Source organism: Apteryx rowi, unplaced genomic scaffold, assembly GCF_003343035.1.
Source record: "Apteryx rowi isolate R43461 unplaced genomic scaffold, aptRow1 scaffold_33, whole genome shotgun sequence".
Classification (NCBI taxonomy): Eukaryota; Metazoa; Chordata; class Aves; order Apterygiformes; family Apterygidae; genus Apteryx; species Apteryx rowi.
Window position 1 is genome coordinate 4,124,871 of NW_020449752.1, and position 22,224 is coordinate 4,147,094.

General features: G+C 47.4%; 1 protein-coding gene across 1 annotated transcript in view; it reads left to right on the plus strand.

Annotated features, from left to right (window-relative positions):
- Window positions 1-7,887: 7,887 nt before the first annotated feature.
- KIRREL3 (kirre like nephrin family adhesion molecule 3) overlaps window positions 7,888-22,224 on the plus strand; it is a 136,358-nt gene continuing 122,021 nt past the window's right edge. The window contains exon 1 of the mRNA XM_026071706.1: window positions 7,888-7,987. Within this exon, the coding sequence (XP_025927491.1) occupies window positions 7,888-7,987 (100 nt within the window). The remainder of the gene's footprint in view (window positions 7,988-22,224) is intronic.

The following is a 22,224-nucleotide window of genomic DNA, read 5'->3' on the forward strand; positions in this document are numbered from 1 at the left end:
CAGTGACTGCAAGTTCAGGTCTGACCTGCCAAGTGGAGCATGATGCAGGTGATAGACAGCCTGGGGCCATCCAGGCCCTTGACTTGTGAGAGAGGGAATGCCTGGGGGAGGCAGAGCAGATGGACAGAGCAAGGGACAAGGCTCAAACTGTCTGTAAGCCTCTTCTGCCCTCACTGTTCAAGCCCCAGCAGACTCGGGGAGGTACATGGAGTGCACATGGGCTGGTGCAGCCCAGCCACTGGAGTGTGACTGAGACAGATGTGACCATCACTTGGCTGTCATCCAGTGGCTCTGGCTGCCCTGACAGGGGCAGAGTCTCCTTGGAGTCAGCAAATGTGCTCTTAGCAGTCAGGGAGAGGATGCGAGTGGTGCCTGTGAGCCAGATGGCAGTTATGTTGCGTGGCTTCAGGGGCTGACCCAGGAAAGTGTCAAGGAGAGACTAGGGGATGCATGGGAAGGTATTCACGTATTGCCCAAACTGCTCTGGAAGAAGTCTTGTCTTGACCTTCCTGCAGTGAGTCGCTGCCTTGAAACATGAGATTCATTTTGTGGCTTGAATGTAGCAGCAGATACAGTGGGCTTTAGTGAAAAGCAGATTAAATCCCCAGGAAGATCTTAAAGTGCAGGTCAAATCCACTACTGAGGCAAATTGGCCATATTCCTAGGGATGGCTCAAGCCCTCTGTCTGTAGCAAGCAGGGGAGCTTCAGGGGGTCTGTGCTAAGCAAGATGAAAAAGGCAACAGGATAAGTTGCCATTGCAAAATACAGCAGAAATCATGTAAATTGGGAGGAAGTGTTTGAACTATGTCTGCATGCTGAGAGGTTGTAAAATGAAATGTAACCATGCAGGCGTGGACGGGGCCTTGATGCATTGCTGCGGACAACTCGCTGTGAATCTTTCCTGGGTATAGTCTTTAGAAATAGGATGAGGAGAGAGAGCAGGTGAGGAAGATCATGCCATGGAAATGGTAGGGTGCTTTGTACACCAGCACCGCACTGTTGGCAGAAGGAAGGTGATGGCAAATGATTTCTAGGCCTGAAATATGAAGCAAAGGCTCCGATATTGTCCTGTCCTTCATGCCTCTCCCTCCTATGTTGGCAAAAAGGACTTGTGTAGCAAAAAAGGGCTTTTGAAAGGGTGGTTGCAAGCTGGGATAGGGCTCTATCTAGGTGTCTTGCACTGCTTGCCTGCCTAGTATGTAGCACCATTCCTAGCCTGCTGTGTTGTGGTACCTAGGGTGGCCCCAAGTTCCCGTAACTGGTCCTTCCCACTGTCTAATTTGTGCCAAAGCCTTGCACAAATCCCTGGTGCTGCTGAGGCCTAGGAAGTCACAATGGTGAACTCGCAGCACCTTTTCCCTGCCCTTTGGGGCAGCATGTTCTGCATGGCACCTCCAGGCTGCAGTGCACGACCGCCCTGGAGAAGCACTAGTTGAGGACCAAAGTTGCAAATGACTGTCTCTTGCCAGTACCGTCTAAGGACTTGTTTCTGAGCCCAGCCATTTCACCACGGCCTTTTCAAAAGCCTATGTATGTTTTGGCAAAATTATGTGGAAGTCTCTGGTTGCATTTGTTGTCCGATCAGCAGTGCTGTCTTAAGTGCAAGCAGGAATTGCCCTACCGCTGCCAGTGACAGAGAAAGCAGCCTGTGTTTCCATGCAGCTTTTTTAAATAAAGCAAAAGCTGTGTGAAAGTCAAGACTTTTGCAACAGGAAATGCATACTGAGGGATGAAAACTTTTTTTTTTTTGCAAGGAAGTTCAAGTACTGTGGACTTTCTTACTCTGGGGTAAATTGCTCTTCCTATAGCACTTCCTGCAGGCTTCTTTACTTTGAGCTGGGAGGGGAAGTGCCCTAAGAATGACTGGATTGGGGGTCTGTGAGGATTCCTTGTCACTTGATTGATGCTCCCTAAATAGAGTAAGTTTGTAAGATACTCAGAGGGCAACAGCCATGAAGCGTGTGGGGAGGAGAAGGAGTACAGACAGATTCAGCTTACTGAACTTGAAGGGCCAGAGGCGATCTCTGTTGCCACTAGAGAGCTCTTCAAAACATTTCAGTGATGATTTGCAGTTCAAAGGTGCCTTTTTCTCTTCATTAGCCAAGGAACATAAGGAAATAAGTCTTTGCTTAGCAGCATGAATCCCTGTTCCTTCTTTCCCATTCTGCCAGTTGTGCTTCCTGCTAAGAAGCAACTTTTAATTGTCCAGTACTAGGGCAGAACTCTCTCTTGGGGAAATCTATTTATTGCATGGTTTCTCTAGTCTTCCTCTTGAAGCTTTTGGTCCTGATATTTGGAGAAAGTTGTGGTAGCTGGACACCAGGTGTAGTATGATGTTTCAAGGTATGTGCCTGTCCAAAGCTGCTTGTCCAGAGAACCTCCTCCTGGGCCATGGATGGCGCTTTTTTTTTCCTTCCAGTGGTTTGAAACAGGCTCAGTTAAAGTAAGTATACCCGAGTTTTCCTGTCTTTTTCCATTATCTTTTGTAGCCGGAAAGAGTATTTGGTAGCAGGTAAAAGCAGAACCAGAGCCAATCAGCTTGCACTCTTTAAAAGGCTCTGAGGAACTACTGTCATCTTTCAGCATCAGAGATTCCCTTCAGGGAAAATGGCACTGGGGTTGCTTTGTTTTGGTGATGCTGCTGTTTCTTAGGTGCGGATGCACACTTCACTTCAGCGTTGGTTAGGGTGAATTCAGGTCTTGATGGAGGTACTTCACAGGGTTTCATCCTTGGGAATTTTCCTTGCTGCTCTGAAGCCCTCAAATGGGACTAGCTTCTGAACGGGGACCAGGTTTCTGCAAACAAGGAAAGTTCCACAACACTTAAAGCTCCTCTGGATGTGCCTTCCCTCATTGATATGAACAGGACTTCCAGGTCTGTGTATCATCAGAGTAGCCCTTCTGCGCAGTTGCGTTTTAGATCTTGGAGCAATGAGCTGGCAAACACCTCTGCTCCATCTGTTTTACTTCATTGATGGATTACTTAAAGTCAGATTGTGGTCCCATAGGGACACACTCAACTAATCCTCTGCTTTTAAGATTTTATTTGTGCAATAAATGGATGACAAGGTGGTTTGCAAGTACATAATACAGTAAATGGGTTTATAAATGTAACTTTTCTGCAGAGCACTATAGAATAAAATACAATATCACTACAGCTTTTAACACTGATATCTACTTCATTCCTATTTCGAATTGTAATGTGCCCATTTTCTCATCTGGGAAGCCGCTTAGTTTTTTTAATACAGTTTTATAAATTAACTGGGCACAGATTTAATAACAACTTGCATATGTATAGCTTTTTCATCTCTGAGGATCTTGGATTGCTTTGCAGACTTAACAGTGTAATGCACAAATTATGGGCAGAAGAATCTGTTTGCTCACTGCCAAAACATGGCAGCTGCCCAGAGCTGCTCAGCAACACTTGTGAACGCAAAGGGCGGTGAGGGAAGAATCTTGAACCAAGCACTTGCAGCAAAAGGAGGACTGAAAGGGGAAGCATGCAGCTTCCTTCACTGGTGCCCACAGCAAATTCCCCTGCAGAAAAGGTCACAGGGTTGCTTATGAAATCCACACAAGAAAAGCAGGATGATTACTGAGCCTGGAAGGCAGCACAGCAAAAAGCAATGAAGGAAATGCTTCGTCATACATCTCTCCTAACTTTTGTGATGCAAAGTCAGTAGGTATCAGTGAAGCTGAGAACTTGGAAACACTTGGGAGTTTGGGCTTTTCTGTGCATAATGAGTCTCCTTAGCAAGACATCCAACAACAGACACCTTCACACCTTGGAACAGAAAACTGTTCCTAAGCAGGGGCATAAGGTTTACTAAACAAAAGCTTTTGAAAAGTGACCCAAACCCGTTAGTTTTGGAGACGTGGGACCTTCTAATGTTTCCCAGGGTGGCTAACTTAGAAACAAACAGAAAGGTATTGAGTTTCGTTCCTCAAAGGCTTCCATGCTCTTTCAGGAGCTCCCATCCAAGTAGTTTGCTGCTTAGATCCCAAGGTGAGATGGTATGGGGGGCCTTCTACAGGCCTCTGTCTTTTCCAGCCACCATATCGCGGTGTCGCAGACTGACGCTAGAATTTCTGTCATGGAGTTTGTCATGGGAAGAAGAATTGAGAACTACAAATGAAGCTCATGCATATAACATGCGATTGGAAAAATATTTACAGATAGCAGATTGCCATCTCTGCAGAATGAAAACATGAGAAAATGGAAACGTGATATTTATTTCAATACAATGTTTTTAAAATTTAATTTAAGAGACCAGCTGTTTCTGCTTCTCTTATAAGAGTTTAATTGGTATATAATAGCATAGTTAATTAAATACAAATCAATAGTTTAAAACAGCTAATTGATATTTAATATGTATGGGAAAAAATAACTTAGTTGTAATATAATTAACTCAGTATTGAATAAGCAATGGAATTGCAATTATGCCTTTACAGCGATTATAAAGTTTATCGTTCTTTAATAAACTTGCAATTAGACAAGATGAGCTGAAAAATTATTAAACAGGTATTATTGGGCTATTAAACATTTATTATCATTCCTGGTGGAATAAGGCTACACAATAGTACACATTACGATTGCGTTAATAAACCTTTACTACTCCTTTGCAGCGTTAGCCTTTACTGCGCTGGTTGTTCAGAAACCTGGAGCCCTCTGACTTGTGGGTAGGGTAATTGCCTTGAAAGYGGGTAATGAAATCCCAAATGATAGGAGGAAAGAGGTGGGTGGAATGAGGAGAAAGCAGGAGGATGCCATAATTTGGGTCAGCAAAGAGTTATCGGTCTTCCAAAGCAAACTTATCCTCTCCGTTTGCCCAGGTCGTACCTAAGATGCCTTTCTAGAGGTTGCTGTGCATGACTCTTCTGCTCTAAGCTCTGTTTCTTTTTACTGGCTTTTGCTGCTTTGTCACTCGCTGCCCCTAACGCTGGTAGTGTTTGGTTTGAAATTGCTTATGCTTTTGTCCGAGTGGTTTTTCTGTAAGTCTTGAGGTAAACTAATGCAAGTATAAATGTGCTCCCACATGTGTTTTCTAAACAAAATACTTAAGCTTGTGCATCTCAAAAGTGACTGAGATGATAAACTGCAAATGTGGCTTGTTTCAGTATGCTCAAAATCTATTGCCACTGCAAGGAGGTGGATGCAATTGTTTCAAGGAGTGGGGGGCATGCATGGGCTAAAAAGTTCCTTTTCAGTGGTATCTCAGCACCACCCCCCTAAAGCCAAAACACTTAATGCTGGGTGTCTGCTTAACTATTTTAGCTGTAGGTAGCCACTGAAAGCCATGAAGTGGTGAGCCGTCGTTAGGCATCAGAGTCATCTTGAAGTATTTGTGCCTTTTAAAGGCACTCTCAAGTATTTAAAGGTGCCTTTAGCTATAAAGGTTTTTGCATGTTCTCACAAATTTATGGTATGAATTATTATATGCAGTGCTCTCATAGCTCCTTTCATCATGGCATATCAAAGTGCTTTTTAAGCATTAATTATAGCACCCCTTAGGGAGGCAGATGCAAGACACACACCCACACCCTTGTGCACTGGTCAAGGCTCCAGATGGGTAATAATTCAGACTTAATCTGGATCCAGGCTGCATGGCTCCTCTCTGGCTATCCCCCCCCCCCCCCCCAAGGGCTGTACTAGCTGAGCTGTTGTGATGGTGAGCTCTTGGGCAGCACAGCCACTGCCTTAGAGGTTGTGGCAAGGGGCTGTAACCTAAAGCACAGCCTCTTTCTCAGGTGCATTTCTCTCCCTACAGTCTGGAAGATAAGAGCTGTCTGAGGTGTGGGTGCTCTGGTGTGGTATTCAGCCCTCCTGCAGGCTGGAGCTGTTGCTGCCTGTAGCACAGCTCCCTTCCATCTGCTTTGGCTTGAGGTGCTCTTGTGGGTGTTGCTGCAGTCTGTGGAGAGCCCCTGTGGTCCCAGGACCGTGCCTGCTCTTCTGCCCCCTTTGGCGAGTTGCCTGCATCAAGGAAAAACCCAGCCGGCATCAGCAAACAGGACAGTACGTGCATGCCAGGATGTACGGCGCATGTCTGAATTAGTGAGATAGGAATGCTGGCTTGCTCAACTCCGCTGTGGACTGCGCTGTCTTGTGTGGTGCTAATCTAATTGTGGTGTTTTAATTACACTTTGATACCTCGGTGCTTGTTGGAGGCTCAATAGGAATCGATGCTATTTTGCTTTTCTATCAATAAAGACATAAATGCCTCTTGCCTGCTCTGCAGGTTCTGCATAAACAGTCGCGGAGGCTTGGGATGCTATCGGCAGGCTCGCAGCCGTTCTGCTGCACGCACGTTGAATGCGTGGGGGGTGTCTGTTTCCACAGGCCTTGCACAACCCCTTACGGAAACTCCACATGAAGTCCAGTGGGGTCCCATCGATTCTGGTTATCGGACAGCACTAACAGACAACCTGTGCTGAATGTCCTTCAACTAAAACCAGCAGGTGCTAACAGTAATCAGGAGTATTGAATAGAGGCATCTAATGCTCTGCAAGTTGATGTATTTGTTAGTGTATTTGCAGTTGCCAAGTAGGCTGTGCCATGGCAACATAGATCCTGCTGCCCTAGTCCTGAAGAGGAAGGAGATGCTGAAGTCCTCCCTAGTTGGGAGCCTTAGGATCAGGAGCTGAGGGTCCTTAGCCTCTTGCAAGAYGGAGCCACGTATGATGTTAGAGAAACCTCCTTAACTAGTCTTGCGGAGAGGAGGATGCTAAACCCTCTGCCAGGATGCCCTGTCAGCTAGTAGTATCGGGGAAGGGTGTTGTATATGCAGTGCTGTGTAAATCCAGGCGTCGTTCCTGTGCATCACGCTGGTGAGCAACTTTCTCTTCCCCTGGAAATGGTCCAGATGTGCAAGCCAAACCCAAATTCGCATCCTGGAGCGAAAAGCCAAACCTGTGTGGCTAGGCTCCGCCTGGCACGAGCAAAGGCTGCTGTGCAGCACTCGCTCTGCTCCAACGCTGTTGCTGTGCTCTGAGCCCTCCTGCTTCAACACCTTCCCCTCTTAGATTTGGCACAACTTCGTGACACTCCTGAGTGCCCCTCTCTCGGCAGAGGGGGGCCCTAAAGAGACCACAGCCACATTAAGTAAACATCAAAGGGGCTTTGATCAGCGGGGCCCTGCAGAGCGCAGGGGCCCCGAGGAACTCTGCAGGTCTGTAGGCAGGCAGTGTTAGGGACGTGGTACCTTAATTTTCTCCACTGCGACACAGGAGAATTTGTTTGAAGAACTAGAGCTTTTCACCGCTCTGAGATGCGCACGGGGAGAACGCGTGCATGCAGCCTACTTCTGGAAAATCCTTGCTCAGATCTTTCTCTGCTTGTTACTGATAGAAACCCCCATTAAGAAATCAAGGGATGAAAGGCATGTGCCTCCTCAGGCTCTAGCACTCTGCTGCTCTTAGGGTCACTTGTTTGTTTCTAAAGGGCAGGATGCCTCCAGTCAGACTTGTCCTCCCTTTAGAGGTCCACGTCCTGTTTTACCATGCTGCCTGTTAAGGGCGAAAGGGATTAAAGAGTCCATATTGCTGCAAAGCACTGATGTGGAGGAAGTTGCAGCTTGTTCCCTATGCATACCAAAAAGGAGTGCTTAAATGGGCAAGGGAGGGGATGGTCACCCACCCTTCTCTGGATATGGGTGGCAGAGCAGCAGCACAGAGGCTGCAGCTGGAAGCAGTTGGGTTGGAACTGCCGGCTTGCATCTGTCCCTCTGCATTGCTGGGACCTCGGCAAAGTGCAGCTTTCAAACTGGCCAGAGACCGATTACCTGCCTGCCTCTCTGCTGCTTTGCCTAAATAGTGTCACCAGCAGACTTTGCTCCCTGTGGCATCCCCACRCGCTTGCCCTTGTCCCCCGCTCAGTCTTCCCTGCTAACATGGCTCCTTCTCCTCTTGCAGAACTGGGGCTCCCAGGAAGAGGATGCTGCCTAGTACTGGGGTTCATGTACAAGGAGAAGTACCGCAGGATGACTGAAGGTGAGTGGCTTCCCCACCTTCTGTTCTTCCTTCCTCTTTAATAATGTCACTGCAAGGGGATGTGAATGCTTGCTATTGCTAGCAACGTGCTGGGGTCTTGTTCGCACTGAGGAGAAAATCCTGCTCCCTTTTGATCTCTGAAATATCCTAATAGGTAAAGATGTTGGAAGCCCCCTATGTGAGGCTGTGAGACAAGAGCAGAAGCTTACTAGTTCCATATGTCCAGCATCCACCATCTTTTCCCTAGCCCACGGAAAGGATTTGTCACATGGGAAGTTCTTGCAGCAATTGCTGCATCTGGTCCTTTTATTCTGGCCCTGTGGTAGTACCTCACCGTGGCACCTTCAGAGTACAAGCTTTCAGCCGTTCATACGGGAGCAACTAGGGTGACTAATTACCGTTGTATCACCAGTATTCAGGAAGCYGCAACATCGTGGAGCTTACGTGGGCTACCTAGCTGCACAAATGTCCACCTTGTTGGTGACACAAAAGTCAACTGGAGATTCAGGCCTAGCCRTGATGTGATCAAAAGGCATCAGCATTTGATTGGAAAAAATCTGTTTGTTCCTTATCTGGAACCAGGGCTACCAGTACCTTTGCACCTCTCAGAAGCAGAGACTTTATTCTGTTGCTCATCAAACTCTTACACAGAGGCTGAGATCTCAAAATTTCCCTGTTATATATTCTAGTCACCCCGAAGTGCTTTACGAGCATTGATTAATCCATAGAAATATCATAAATAATTATGAATCATAATACTAAACAAAAATATTTATGCTTGGAAGAGTGAGCATCTCTGCTTCTGGTAGCTTCATTGCTTGACTTCTTTTTCTGAAGTAAACTGTTGGTGCAGTACCATCTGTGATTAATTCTGAATCAGAGAAGGCTTAAAGGTCCCAGAGCTGTGTGAGATGGGAACTTTGGGCTGGGGATGTGGCAGGGAGAGTTTGGTTATTGCAGGGTTACTCTGGGGATCCAAGCAGACCTGAGTTGGATTTGGTCTTTGTTTGAGGTTTTGATTGGAAATGCTTTGAAAAAAGGGGAGGGTGTGATTATTTCCCCTGCTGTGCTTCCTTTTACTTGTGTGGGATAACGTATTCCCAGTCATTAGCCTCAGGGGTCCTTACTCTTACAGGAAGCCTTGTCTTCATGAAAGTAAAAGGTGCATTAGCTTTCTTGGGGTAAAACTAGCGGAGACAGGTTATGGCTTGAAAATCAGTTAGAAGATCAAAAGTTCCATAGTGTTCCCAGGAGCTTTGATACTGAGCTGATAATATGGAAAAAGTACTTCAGAAGATTTCACCTCATGTTTGTTAATTATYGCGTGCTTTTTAAACACTGATTAGAGTATGTTTCTTTAATGGCAAGGGGCTGCCCCTTGGGAGAATGGATGGCAAAGCCTGGTCTAAGTGTTGTGAGAAGGTGAAATCTCTCTCAATACTTTCCTGTCCTCAAGGAAAGGCTGTGRCCATGCTCGGGCGAGTAGGAGTGCTCTGGGGATGCTCTGCTGGCACCAGTGAGCCAGCAGGCGTGCGGACATGCCCAGGCATCCCGCCTGAGCCTTTGGGATCATTCAGAGAAGCTCCTGTCCCCACTGGGTTTGAGTTCTGCTTCCGCCTGTGAAGCGAGCCCCCTTTGCAGCCCGAACGTGGCTTTGTGTAAAGAGAACAAAGAAACATGAAAGGCCAAAAGTAAAGCCTTTGTGTGGGAAAGGGAACAAAGTGTGCCTGCCTCGCTCTGTGCAGCAGACGAGTTTCTGGCCCCTGCAGACTGCAGGACCCTTATGTTTAAAGGTACAATCTGCCAAAAACAAAGTCAAGGGATTTCCATGGCTACAAAGACCGCCTAGGACATGCCTCTGTTTTCTCTAGAGGTGGTTCCGGGTGACAATTGCAGGCCTCGAGCCTCCCAGGCTTTGGATTTCAGTGCAGATCCAAGCTGTGCAGCATGGGCTGAGCTTTGATGTGAGCCAAGGCAGGTTTCAGATGTCTGGTCATCTACAATGGTACAGCTAAGCTGTTTCCTGCCCAAAGTACATGAGCCAGACCCTTTGGCAATGTCTGCAAAATGCACTTGTAGGTAGAGAAGCCCAGCATACTTAGACACCTCTTCGGTGTGGAAGAATTGCACCACATTGTGCTGCTTTAGGTAGCTACAGCAGTAGACCCCCTAGTACAGATCATCTTAGGATACGTATCCTAAGAAGTGGAAAAGTATGAATGCCCTGAAGGCTTGGTTGGTGGGAAAGCACTTCTCTTGGCTATTCTCTTGGTGAAGATCCAGGCTGGGCACTTGCAGGCGAGTGTGGCAACCTCTTTCAGCAGAGTTCAGTAAACTTACTCCTCACCTGTGTGGCTAACAGGTGGCAAAGATGCTCTGTGGCCATGCGCAGTGAGGGGCTTTGGTAGTAGTGTGTTGTCTGTTTACCAACCGGCAAGTGATGCCCATCCATTAAYGCAACTGATTGACATCAGTGTTTGAGAAACTGTTGCTTAGTTAACAAATATCAATCTCAATCTGTGTCATGAAAAAGCAGGTCTGGACGAGGTGCTGACCTCTCCCYGCTGTACGGCAACAGTGTGGTCTGGGCTGCTGTCAGCACTGCTGGTGATGTGCAAGACAAAACCGAGTCGGGCACTCTCCCTGCAGCTGGCACTGCTGCAGTGCATTGGGTGCCATGGGCTCCCGGTCTGCCTCCTGCTGTATTGCCGCTGGGAAGCACGCAGCAGGAAGGCAGCTTGGGCTTGGGTGCAATTTAGAGGCGCGCGTGAGGAGCGGAGCCGGGGAATGGGAAGGTGCTGCTCCGATGTGGCTGCTACCTGATCATTCCTTTGCCGTGATTGACGACTGCCGCGTCTGCGTGCTGGGATCGCTGTGTGGTGTGCGGCTGTGAGTTGTAGGGTGAAATTAAGCTGGTGACAGTTGTAGACAGAGGGAGAGAGGTAGAGCTGTCTGTAATGACGGCCTTGCAATAAAGACGCTTTAGAGTTAATCCTCCACCATCTGTCTTCATTCTGCTAATAACCCACTCAATCAGATGCTGCAGACTGTTTGTTAACATTCAGAAAGAGATACATAATCGGGAGGAGTGTGCTGTTTATTCACTAGGGGCTGTGTTCCTCCTCCAGAAAAACTCTCCCTGGCCACAGTGGCGGTTCAGTGGGAGCCGAGGCCACTGGACGCAATCCACCGATGCATACACTATAAAACCAAGGTCATGACAAGGCTGGCAATGAGAGGAATTGCCCTGCTTTTCCCAGGTCTTCTGCTATTTTGGCTCAAGTTGATTTGGGGGGGCAGAAAGGTGGTATCTGTGATGTGGCTCACCTTAGTCCCGTCCCATCCCCCAGCCCAAAAGCAAGGTTCTCAACCTAGCCTGAAAACTAGGACTGGATTTCTGTTCCCTCTTCCCCCTCCCAGTTCAGTCTTCCCTTTCCAAAGCTGAAGGTCTCCAGTGGGCAGTGCAGCCTTCACAGGCAAGAGATGTGCTGCAGAATCCCTCCCTGCTCACCCTAGCATGCTTGGTCTCTGCTCGCCCCCTGTTTGTAGGTGCAGGCCCCAAGTTGCTCTTGCTCTGCTCTCCTATGAGGTGGCTGAAGATTGGTATTCAGATGTTGATCCCCCTCCTGTTTTTTTTTTTTTCCTTTTCCTGTCTTTGACTTCTTGCCAGATCTAACTCGAGTCATTAGCAAGCGTCACTGCAGCAATTATGGCACTTTTTGGCTGCCATTCATAAAGCTACAAACAGGAACGATTAAGTGCTAAGAGGTGTCAGCCTCCTCCTTCACCACCTGTTCCCGCCAGCCGCCGGCTGCTAGAAGGTGCTTGCAACCACCTCTCCGCTCGCAGGCAAGCAGGAGCGTGGCAAGGCAGTGCGCTCCCTCCCTCTCGCCTCCCTTTTTGGGTGCTTCTCTGGCTCTTGCGTCGTCCTGCATCGCAGGCAGGTGGCATCTGTGCAGGATGGGCCCAGCCCTCTGCATTTGTTACTGCATGGAGGGGAAGGGTGTGCTTTCTGCTTGTGTCTGAGGCTGGGTGGTGGAAGCAGGGGTGGCCGGGAAAAGGGATGAGTACAGGACTTGGTGCAGCACGCTCCTCCTGGACAGGCTAAAGGATGTGGTAGAATGATCCATGTTTGGGGAAGGCTGATCTCCCCCTCTTCAACTCCCTGTTTGGCTTATATCCCTGCTTTGCTCGCATCCATGCTGTGAGTCAGGGACAGGCACCAGGCTAAAATCTGCATCTCCCTCTCCAGGCAGTTTCCTCCAGCTTGGCTGCTGGAGCTATGAAGGCTGGCTAGTGTGCCAGGAGAGGTGTTTGTGGTAGTCATCTCTGGCAGGAGGAACCCACCGCATACCTCATGGCTGGGAGCAGAACTTGGTTTCTGTAGTGTTTTCTGCATTCCAGGTGTCTTGATTCACTTTACAAGGTACTGCGATACAAGCAGCCGTTATGTGCTGAGCTGTAGCTTCCGCGTAGCAATGGGTGCTGCTCTGTGTTTAACTGGGAGAGGGTGTTGCTTAGCAAATAGTATTTGCTGGCTAATGACAATAGAAATCTGCTCAGATGAGGGTTGACTGAATCCAAGACGGGAGATTTTTCTCTAAAGGCCACGTGGCTGTTGTGGGGCTGTTGGTTAGCATAAGAAAAATCTTGAAGTCTGGGAGTTTGGTTTGGACTCTGAGCTGAAGCTGGTAAAAGTGATGGCTTTGAAAACTTCACCTCAACCATTTTGTTCAGAAGGGGTGGGATCTCATCAATTCAAAGCGCTGGGTCTAAAATAAGGTGGTCATGTCTCTTGTCAGGGTCAGATGGAGGTCCCAACAGGGTGAGATACATCCCCCCCCCACCTCTGTTGGTCTTAAGGCACAGGTCAGGGTTGATCCGTGACAGTGATGGCCCGAATGGAGGGAGAGCTGCCAGCCTGCTCTGTTATTCCTCCTCTGCAAGATGGCTTGTGTCCCTGTGCAGCCATCGGGGCCTGGGCCTAGCAGGGATATTTCAGATCAGCCTCCAGCCTGCCTGGCACAGCAAGCTGCCCGCTTCTGGCTTGTGTTATCAGCTGTGTTTTCACACTCGCAAACTGCAAGCAGTGTAGCTTTGGATGGTTTTTTTGTCTTAAACGCCTGTGTATCTCTAGTTTGCAGATAGGTTTCAGTTCTGCTAGACACAGAGAATTGTGCTTGCGTATGAAAGCTGTTTTTATGGCTTGTAATTATCTCGTAGCCATCCTCAGAATAATTATAGCTCCTACATTATTAATAATTGGAATTCCAGTCCTTGTCATAGATCACAAAATGGAAAGAAAGCTCAACCCAGGGTTTGCATAATGTACCTTGGTCTAAACTGAATAATTGGTAAAATGGTGGAAATCGTTATTTTTCCCCATTCCCTGATGCTGGAATTAGTGAGATATTAGTGCAATTAGCCAGTGCTTCCATTTGAGCCTGCAATCATTTGGTTTGTAATTTAGAATAAATGTAAAAGCCCACTTGTGCTGCTGAACAGATTATTTGTCCTGTTTAAAGGGATCTAATGGGGTGGCTGTCATCTAAGCAAGATACATTTGACCTATTTCAATTTGTTTCCCTGTTAATCTGCTATCTGTTTTCCTGGCTATTTTTTTTAATAAAAACATAAAGAAGTGGGCGAGGGAGACCAAGGAGGGAGAGAATAGAAGCGTTATAGATCTGGAGTTGATCATAAGCCAAAGTAACTTGAAATCAAGGCTGCTAAACTGCACAAACCAATAAAAAGAAAACACTCTTTGGAGATCATTTAAAGGGCTGAGTGACTTGTCAATGAAAGGTTGCTCTATTCGACTGGTTCTTAATAGCTTCTCAAAGGGAATCTGCAGCTCTTGCAAGAATGAAGGCTGCAGATCCTTTTGTGGCTGTTTTGTTGTGGGAAGGAGTATTTGGGTTAGCAGGGTGTTGGGGTGCAGCAGCAGCAAGGCTGAGGTGGGAGACGTGAAATCCAACACCCAGAAAGCCGGAGAGCAGAGGAAACCCCCCTCATCCCTGTAAAAGATGACCTTTCTCTTCTACGAATGCCAAGAGCCAGCCTCTGTGCTCCTGGGTACGCACTGCCTGCTGGAGAAACAGATTTAACTGAGTCCTTTGGCTGACCAGTGGAAAGCTTCTGTCTTTCAAGACCTGGATGTTGTGGGGGACCAGACCTTTAATGTGTTATTCTGGTTAGTGGAAGCAGTGGTCCCCAGCGCCTTACATGTGGCCATCTGAGGTGCTGCTCACCTACCTGGGCAATGAGCAGGACCCGTTGGTGTCCAGTCTGCAGCTTGGGAATGGGATTGCCTGCAATACTTTCCTAAAAGCTACAGGATCCCTGGCATGAGATCTAGTGGGATCCATTGTAGGGGTGGGTCCTTTGCTAGCTGATCTCCAAAGCTCCCCGCAGGGTGTGGAGCAAACTTTGCATTGCTAACTCTGCTGCTGTCATCACCAGTAACAGTTCTGTCTCCTCGGGGACTTGGCAGCTCTGTGATAGGAAAGCTTGCCTTACCCCAAGTGTTGTCACTTGTGTCTCTCTGGGAAGACACAATTGCAGTTGATTAGGGGAGGCATCTCCTGTAGAAGCTGCATTGAGCCTTTTGTTCTTTATCTGACAAAGGCATTTGAGAAGGAAGAGGAGAGTGGATGGAGCAAGCTCYGGAAAAGTTGTTAAAGATGCATTCTTATCAGCAGAGCTCTCCTTGACATCTCTCTGATGCTTTGCRTGCCTGTTAGGCAAACAAGGCAGGGATGTAAGTTAAACTGGAGGAGAAAACAGCAAATAAGCTGTCTCTTGTCTAGTGTTGGGGGGGGGRCTTCACCTGGGTTGGGTCAGCTGGAGAACTGGGTTAAAATGGTCCAGCTCCTCCTGTCATATCTAAGGCCTGTGTTGCTCATASCAAAAGGTAACTCCCTGATTTACTGTGGCTCCCTGCCCCCTTGAAGAGCAGGAGCTGAGGTTCATCCTTGATGCTTCAGTTGTCTAGAGTGGTTGTGGTACATAGCTGAGCAACACCACTGGTTATAAATCTGTTAAAACCCTTATGCTTCTTATGGCAACGGTGGTGTTGTAGCAGTTAATGGTCTAAGGGTGTAATTTTATATATTGATTTGAGTAGAGGTCCCCTGTGGAAAGTTATTGCTGCGTGGTCTTAACTAAATGAATACAGTACTTCCTCACTCCCTGCGTACTAGCTGAGGACGGCGTGTTCTTCCTCAGATAGTGTAAAATACTTCAGTCACTTCTATTTCTGTTAAACCTGCAAGTGGGTATGAGAGAACCTGAGGTCACATGGAACCTGTGCCATTCCTTTGCAAGGGATGAAGGGCCTGCTAAAGACATTTAAGGGATCTGAGATGTTAATAGATATGGATAAATATCTAGGAGGGATTTAGAATATCTTGGCTATTTAAATTCGGTTGTACTTCCTCTTCAAGTTCTTACTCACATTTGTTATGAGATGTGCATGTAAGGGACATAGGCAGAGTTAAGATTATATACCTCACCTTAGACTGAGTGTCTGTCTTTCAGTGTTGCTGTCTTTGGGTTTGGGGTTGTTTATTTTTAAAGTGTGCATRAATTAAAGGAGATGCAAGACTGCTCTATCAGGACAGTGACTCTGGCTTTCCTCATCTGTGCGCTGCCTCCAGGCTACCCTCAGTTTCCCCTCAAGCATGTGCGTTTGCTGACAATTTCTCCCTCCCTGCAGAGCTGTCGCTAAAGCCCAGGGATCTGTTTTTAGCTTTCCTTCCTCAGTGTCTGTGGGGACCCTGCCAGAGAGGTTGCTGGCAGACTGTATTTCATAAGCAATACAGGTCACCCCATTGACGTGGTGTCCACCAGACCAGAACCTGGACACGCAGGTCTGGCTATACCATTAAGCCAGGTTCTGATGATGCCATAAATCCTCCTGTAAGCTCTCCCCGTGTCGACACAAGGGCATGATTGTGCAGAAGCCTCCAACTTCTCAGTGTACTTGGAAGACATTGCTTCCAAGAAAAAGACCCGGACTTTGATTCAGGAAGGGGGCAGGAGGGTGGTAGTGTATGCCTGCCTAGGCCTGCAATAAGAGCTCTTTCCTGCCGGTGTTTGGAAGTCTTCCTTGGGCACAGCCGCTGCAATGCAGTACCACTTTCTACAAGGTCTTACAGGCCTTCCTCCTGCAGCGAGGAAACACGCAGTTTGTGTCAGTCATGGCCTGCCTGGTCCAGATCGCTAACCTCGCTCTCATGAAGAGGCAGGGAACATGTGCATGCTTCTGCTAGCACATCTGGAGTTACAGATTCAGAGACTGGAGCAGTGAAGCAGTAGMAGCTTACTGTAGCTTAGAATATCAATTAAAACTGATGCAGTCTTGTAAGCTGCACTCAGGCACAAGCTCTGTATTGATGAACAGCCAGGCTTGCCATCGAACTGGCTCTCAAGCCAGCAGAAGTAAATCCACTGCGCAGTTGCGAACAGAAGCTTGCTGTGGCCATGGTTAGAGTGCTTCCAGCTAAAGCTGGKCTGCAGGGTGGGAGCTTAGGGAGACTTTTGTGAAGGTGAAGCCTTTCTAGTGATACAGGCACACGAGTCTGTTGCTTTGGTCGTGCTGCTGTGGTATGCTATAAAGGGGCTCGAATCAAACAGTTTTGAGCCGCCTTTCCCCACTGGTTTCTTTGCGTGACTTTAGGTCACAGAACATAATCTCTGCCCCAYGCTCTGAACCTATAAGGTGAAAGTCCTTTCTTGCTGAAATGGTGCGAGGTGCTCTGTGTTTTACAGATATAAGGAAAAATTGGAAGAAGCGGTATGTTTCAGGCCAAAAAGCAAAATGAACCTGTTTCCATTTCTCAGTGAAGTGGAACTTAGTTGGAGTTGMCTGGAAGGTATTGCAAAACTCCCAGCAAAATAGCTTGCTTTGTTTGGGTTGGCATTTTTTTAATCCTTCTAAAAATCCATTCTTATCGCAAGGAAGTGGTGAAATACTGTTTTCAAAGTGTCGAGTTGAATGTTGCAAGTCCTGTTCTTTTTCATCCCAAGCTACTTGCTGTATCTGGCCAAACCCTGCCATCTGTATTCAGTAAATAAATGTGCAGTGCATTAGCAGCCTTCAGGGTGAGGCTGATGAAGACAGAAGGAACAGGCGTGATCACAAAACTGAAGGACAGGTAGAGAGTATGTTTGAGGGGGAGTGTGACTGAAATTCCCTTTAGCCGGGCAGTTAGTGTGACAGTTATTTAGCGCTCAAGGCTGCTCCTGTGTTCCTGCACAAAGAAATGAACTTAAACCACAAACCTTAAGTTACCTCCAGTGCAGCAGCAGTCTCAGGGCCCTCTGTGTGTGTGTATATATGTATATGCTTTTATGTCCAGTATTCGCTCCCATAGGTATATACTCAATCTATAAATGTATTAATGGGTCTAATCTTAAAACACATCTAGAAATATAAATTGAGACTCCCCCTGCCCCCCACCCTTAACAAAGATGAAGGTTTTGTATAGATTGGGGGAAAGAGAAGGGAAGTGAAATGTTCAGTGACTAATAATCCTCATCAATATTCATGAGAGACAGTATGCATTTTGGGCTTTAAAATGAAGGAAGAAAGAAATTGACTTCTTTAGAAGCTAAATGAAATATTTAGTTTGACCTAGAGATAAATATGCCAGGTCTTTGTTGCCAGCAGCTTAGAGCAGCATTCAATTGAGGAGCTTTCAGTGAAAGGGCCTGGTGGAGATTTCTGGGAGACAGCGCAGCAGCGAGGTACGAGGATGGTGGCAGCTCGCGTTGGTTCATGCAGCGGCAGCAGAAATCTTCAGCTGACAATGTATGGCATCGAGCACAACGCAGGCTTCAAATGGGGAGGCGATCCCTGCCTCCAGGGAACCCGCAGTCTAGGCAAACTGAAGAGGAAATACAGAATAGCAACAAGGGGGGTTGCCCACAGCATGCCAGTGGCAAGGCTGGGATTAGGCTTGGGCTATCCCAAATGCCCCCCCTTCCCTCCTGCTCTGTTCTTCCTAAAGCAGAAAATGAGCCCARTTACACTTAAATTGATGTTGAAGTGTGTAACCCCCCCCCCCAATACCTGAAGGTAGATACTTGATCCTTCCCCATTTTGATCATCTGTTAGCTACGGTGGGGAGGAGAAGGAAAGAAGGAAGGATTTTTTTTTCCTCTGCAGAAAAAATACTTGAACTATGATTTTTTTTCTTTTATCAGAAGGACATCACTCCAGATTTGCAGCGGTTTTAGTGGAGGATAGAAAGATCACCACGATTTTAATACAAGATTTAATTGCTGAAAGAGCAGGTCGGATCTGCAAGAAAGGCTTTTCCCTAGCCCTCTGTATTTCTCCTCTTCTAAATCTTTTCTTTCTCTGCAAGTTGCCCTTGTCTCCTCTTCAGGCCTGCTCTGCTTTCAAGGCTCCTCCTTTTCATTTCCGTGCCATCCCTCTCCTCCCCAGAGTGACAGCTGTCCCACCCCCACCAAGGTCRTTTGCCCTTGAGACCATCTCTGATCTGTGCCCTGATAGAAGGGCCTGGTATTGACTTTGGCTTCGGCTTCATTACGAAGCAGCCTCATTTGTCAACTTGTTTGTTTCGATAGCTGCTTGGGAGATGCAGGGCCCGCAAACCCCTCCTTGCCGTGCCATGGCGTTATTCCAGCCTTAGCTCCATTTTCAAGGGTTTCCAGGCAAGGTCATTGCAGGTGGCCCTGCACAGTCCTTTCCTTCTCATTAATCGATGTCGCAGAGGCTTTAAGCAAGGCTAGATCCAGTCAGTTCTTGGAAGGGAGACCTCTGAAGGGACTCCAGGGGCTGTGAGAAGCTGCGTGCAGGTGCATTAATCTGCAGTGCTCCCAGCTGGAAACGCGTGCGGTCGCACAGAGGTCCTTTCTGCTCCCAGGGAGCTGAGAGATGGGGCCTGAGACGAGCTGTCCTGGGGAGCTCCCTTCCGGGGGCTCTCTAGCGCTGGGCGAGTAAGGACTGCAAGTAATGAAGATTAATTTCTCTTGTCAGCTGTCATCAGGTGACGCATCTGCCAATAATAGTTTCTGGTTTTTATCCAGATGGCCAAATGAGGTTAATCAAAGAAGTTACACATGCTTTTTTTTTTTTTCCTTTCCTGTTGGTCGGTGAATAATGTATTGACAGGCATTTGCTTGCAGCGTTTGACCTTTCTCAGCGATTACCTCCCAGGGCTGCACGCCTCCAGGGTTGCTGTCCTGGAGAGCCCGTTGCAGCAGAGCTGGGACTTTAGCTGATGGTATCGAGACCCCCAAGTGACAGATGCACGCACTGTGTGCTGTTCCTCTGAAAGAATATTCTGGTGGAGATTATCTTTCTCTAAAGTCACATGAAATAACTGAAGTTCTAGGCATAGGTGTTCACCAGGTCTGTTGGGAAAAATTTGGAGTGGGTTGGCACAACAGCCTTGGGATGCAGAGAGGCTTACGGCAATGTAGGAGGAATATGTTTCTCTGCAAGGGTTAAAGCTGCATTTGGTGCTAGCTGGCACTTGGCTGCTTTCTGGCAGCCCCGAGAGAGCTTGGGGAAAGATGTTCCTGTTTGTTGCCATGAGCATTTTGCTTCAGCAGATCCCGAGGTAATAAGGCATCAGTCACTGTGCAGCTCCCCGCGGGCTGCGGTGTGACTGCGGTGCGGAGCATTGTGTGTGGCGCTGGTCCCCACAGCCCGGGGAGCATGGAGCAAAGCCGGGGGGAATGCTAACAATGGCAGCAGGAATGGCACAGGGATTAGAGAACAAGTCGTAGGAGGAGAGACCGAGGGAGGTAAATTTATATAGTCTGGAGAAGGCTCAAGGGGAGACACGACCAGAGTCTATAAATACCTGCAGCAGGAGAAGCCAAGGGAGGAAATTATTCATGGCCTTAAAAGAAGGGAGGACAAGGAGCAATGCCTGAAGCAAAGACAGGAAAAGTTTGTTCTAGGCCTTATGTGGAAGGAGAACAGCCTTCAGAGTTGGTCCTCTGACCAAGGTAGGGTAGCGCTACAACTTGGTGCTTGGCGYGCTCTCTGGTCCCTTTTGGAAGCCCCGTAAAGCCAGTCTCTCTCTTGATCTCTCTCATACCGAGCTCCGTTTTGTTTCACAGCAGCTCCACCTTGTTTCTTCCCTCTCAGCCATTTCACATGGGCATCTTGCACTGAGCGACCCCCGAATGCCTCAGAAGGCTTAATAAAACAGATTGAGATGCGATTGGGTTTACGGCTTGACAACTAGTTCCCCTTGGACAGGAACATTTGCCTTTGCTGGGTGACAGTGCTTTAAGCCTGTAGCCTTAGGCACTGTGGCTTGTTGCTAGTCATCTCTCCAATGAATAATACACAGACCTGAATAACTGTCTGCATACATCTTCCTCTCCTATAGGGTAATTTAATGTTATCTTTGGGCATCCTGCTCCTGAGATGAAGAGATTACTTCAAACCTGCAGCCCACAACCACAGCCATTGGTTTTAAACGTCATTAAGTTTCATTATAACAAATAAACACTGCAGTGACATTTATAAGTTACCAGAGAGCGCAGAAACACAAATATGAAGCAGATAAACTGCATTTGATCCAAATAATTACTGCAGGCAATATCGAGCTTAGGCTGAGCTGGCAGCCGGGTGCCGAGTAATTTATTGGAGTCTGTAAGGTGCTGTGTTGCACATTGCTTTTTAAAAATTATGATGATGGTTATGTGTCTTTCTCTAAGGCCTTAAATAGGTTGTGTTTGTGCCTTGGTGAAGGCAGGAAGCTTTTCCTCAAGTCAAAAATGGAGGTGGTACTGACTGAATGTGCTGCTGTTGACTAGGTCTGGGACTCTCCTATCCATCTTCCTCAGGATTTTAGCCTGAGAAAGGACCTGCATTTGGGTTCTGCCATGGTTGAAACTGCAGGGGAGGCTTTTTTCCTCTTTTCCCCAGAGGTTTCTGTCCCCAGCTGTGGACTCATAACTTTCAAGTAGATCGAATCTTTCCAGAGAGCTTTCCACTGTATGAGACTAATATTGTAATGATTAAGTTCACTTCCTTCCTTCATTTTGACTCAGCCTCTGGTCTGAACTCCAAGCTTTACACTACCTGCTTGAAACCCCAGGCAAGAAATCCTCTAACAGCAGACCAGAACAAAAACAATCTCCCCCAAAATGTGAATGCCAGGTGGTCCCTAGTTGTGTGAACTTTCATGAATACTTGCCGAGCTGTGTAGCGGAAGGAGTTTGCCTGCTCCAGCGTGCTTTGGGAGAGAGCACATCTTGTTAGTGAGCCATGTGGAGCTTGTCACGGGATGGAAAGCTTCCTGTGTCCTGCAGGCATGGTGGCTCAACCCAGGAGGGGGTTTGGAAACAGCTGGGTTTATTGATGAGCATCTCTCATTACCTGCTAATTAACTCAGCAGGCTGGAATGCACTGATGTTCTCTTGGACTGGGGTTTCACACATCCAAGCCATTGACTCTGCAGTGGGGACCATTGAAAGGGAGCTAGTTTAAAAAAAAAAAGTCTTGTGCTTAAATACATTGGAGTCCCCTTCTGATGTGGGTCTCTTCTCTTCCAGCAACGAAGCAGGGACATGGCAGTGTCTGATAACAGCAGTAAGGCATGGTCACTTCTCCTTGGCCTCTCCCAAGGATGCACATGGTTTGACAGAGCAGTTGCAGGGCTATAAATATTGACAGAGTTCTAATTTCCTCTCTTTTTACACGTTTCTTGTTTGTACTGGGTAAATCGCAGTCAAAAAGCAGGACCCTGTTGTTGTAGGTGCAGGTGCAGGTCGCTGATCTCTGTAATGGCTCGTTTCTGCTGGAAGTGGCGTTCCTCCCCTTTAGCTGAGCAGTGGATAGATGCACTTTCTAGGCATTCCCCGGGGCCTGCGGATACTGTGGAGGCAATGAGGAGACAGCTTTTATTAGGCCATCGAGTATAGATAGAAAAGTAGATGAGTTTTAAGCACCGTCGTCAGGTAATGAGTATGGGCCTGTGCCTGAAACGTTTCCTGTTCAACTGATAATCCGTAACCTTAGTGTGTCTTACCTCTCCCGTCTTTTCCTTAGCACTCTTTGTGTATTGCTTATGCTTAACTTCAGAATTGAAACAAATTATTCTAAAGAACAGCATAAACATGAATATTGCATTTTTTAAAAAAGTGCGCATATTTACAATCATTTCTGCTTGGAAAAATCAAAACAAACAATAATTACAGCAGAAATCTGCTAATTCTCACTTCATTTCATCTTGAGGCTTGAT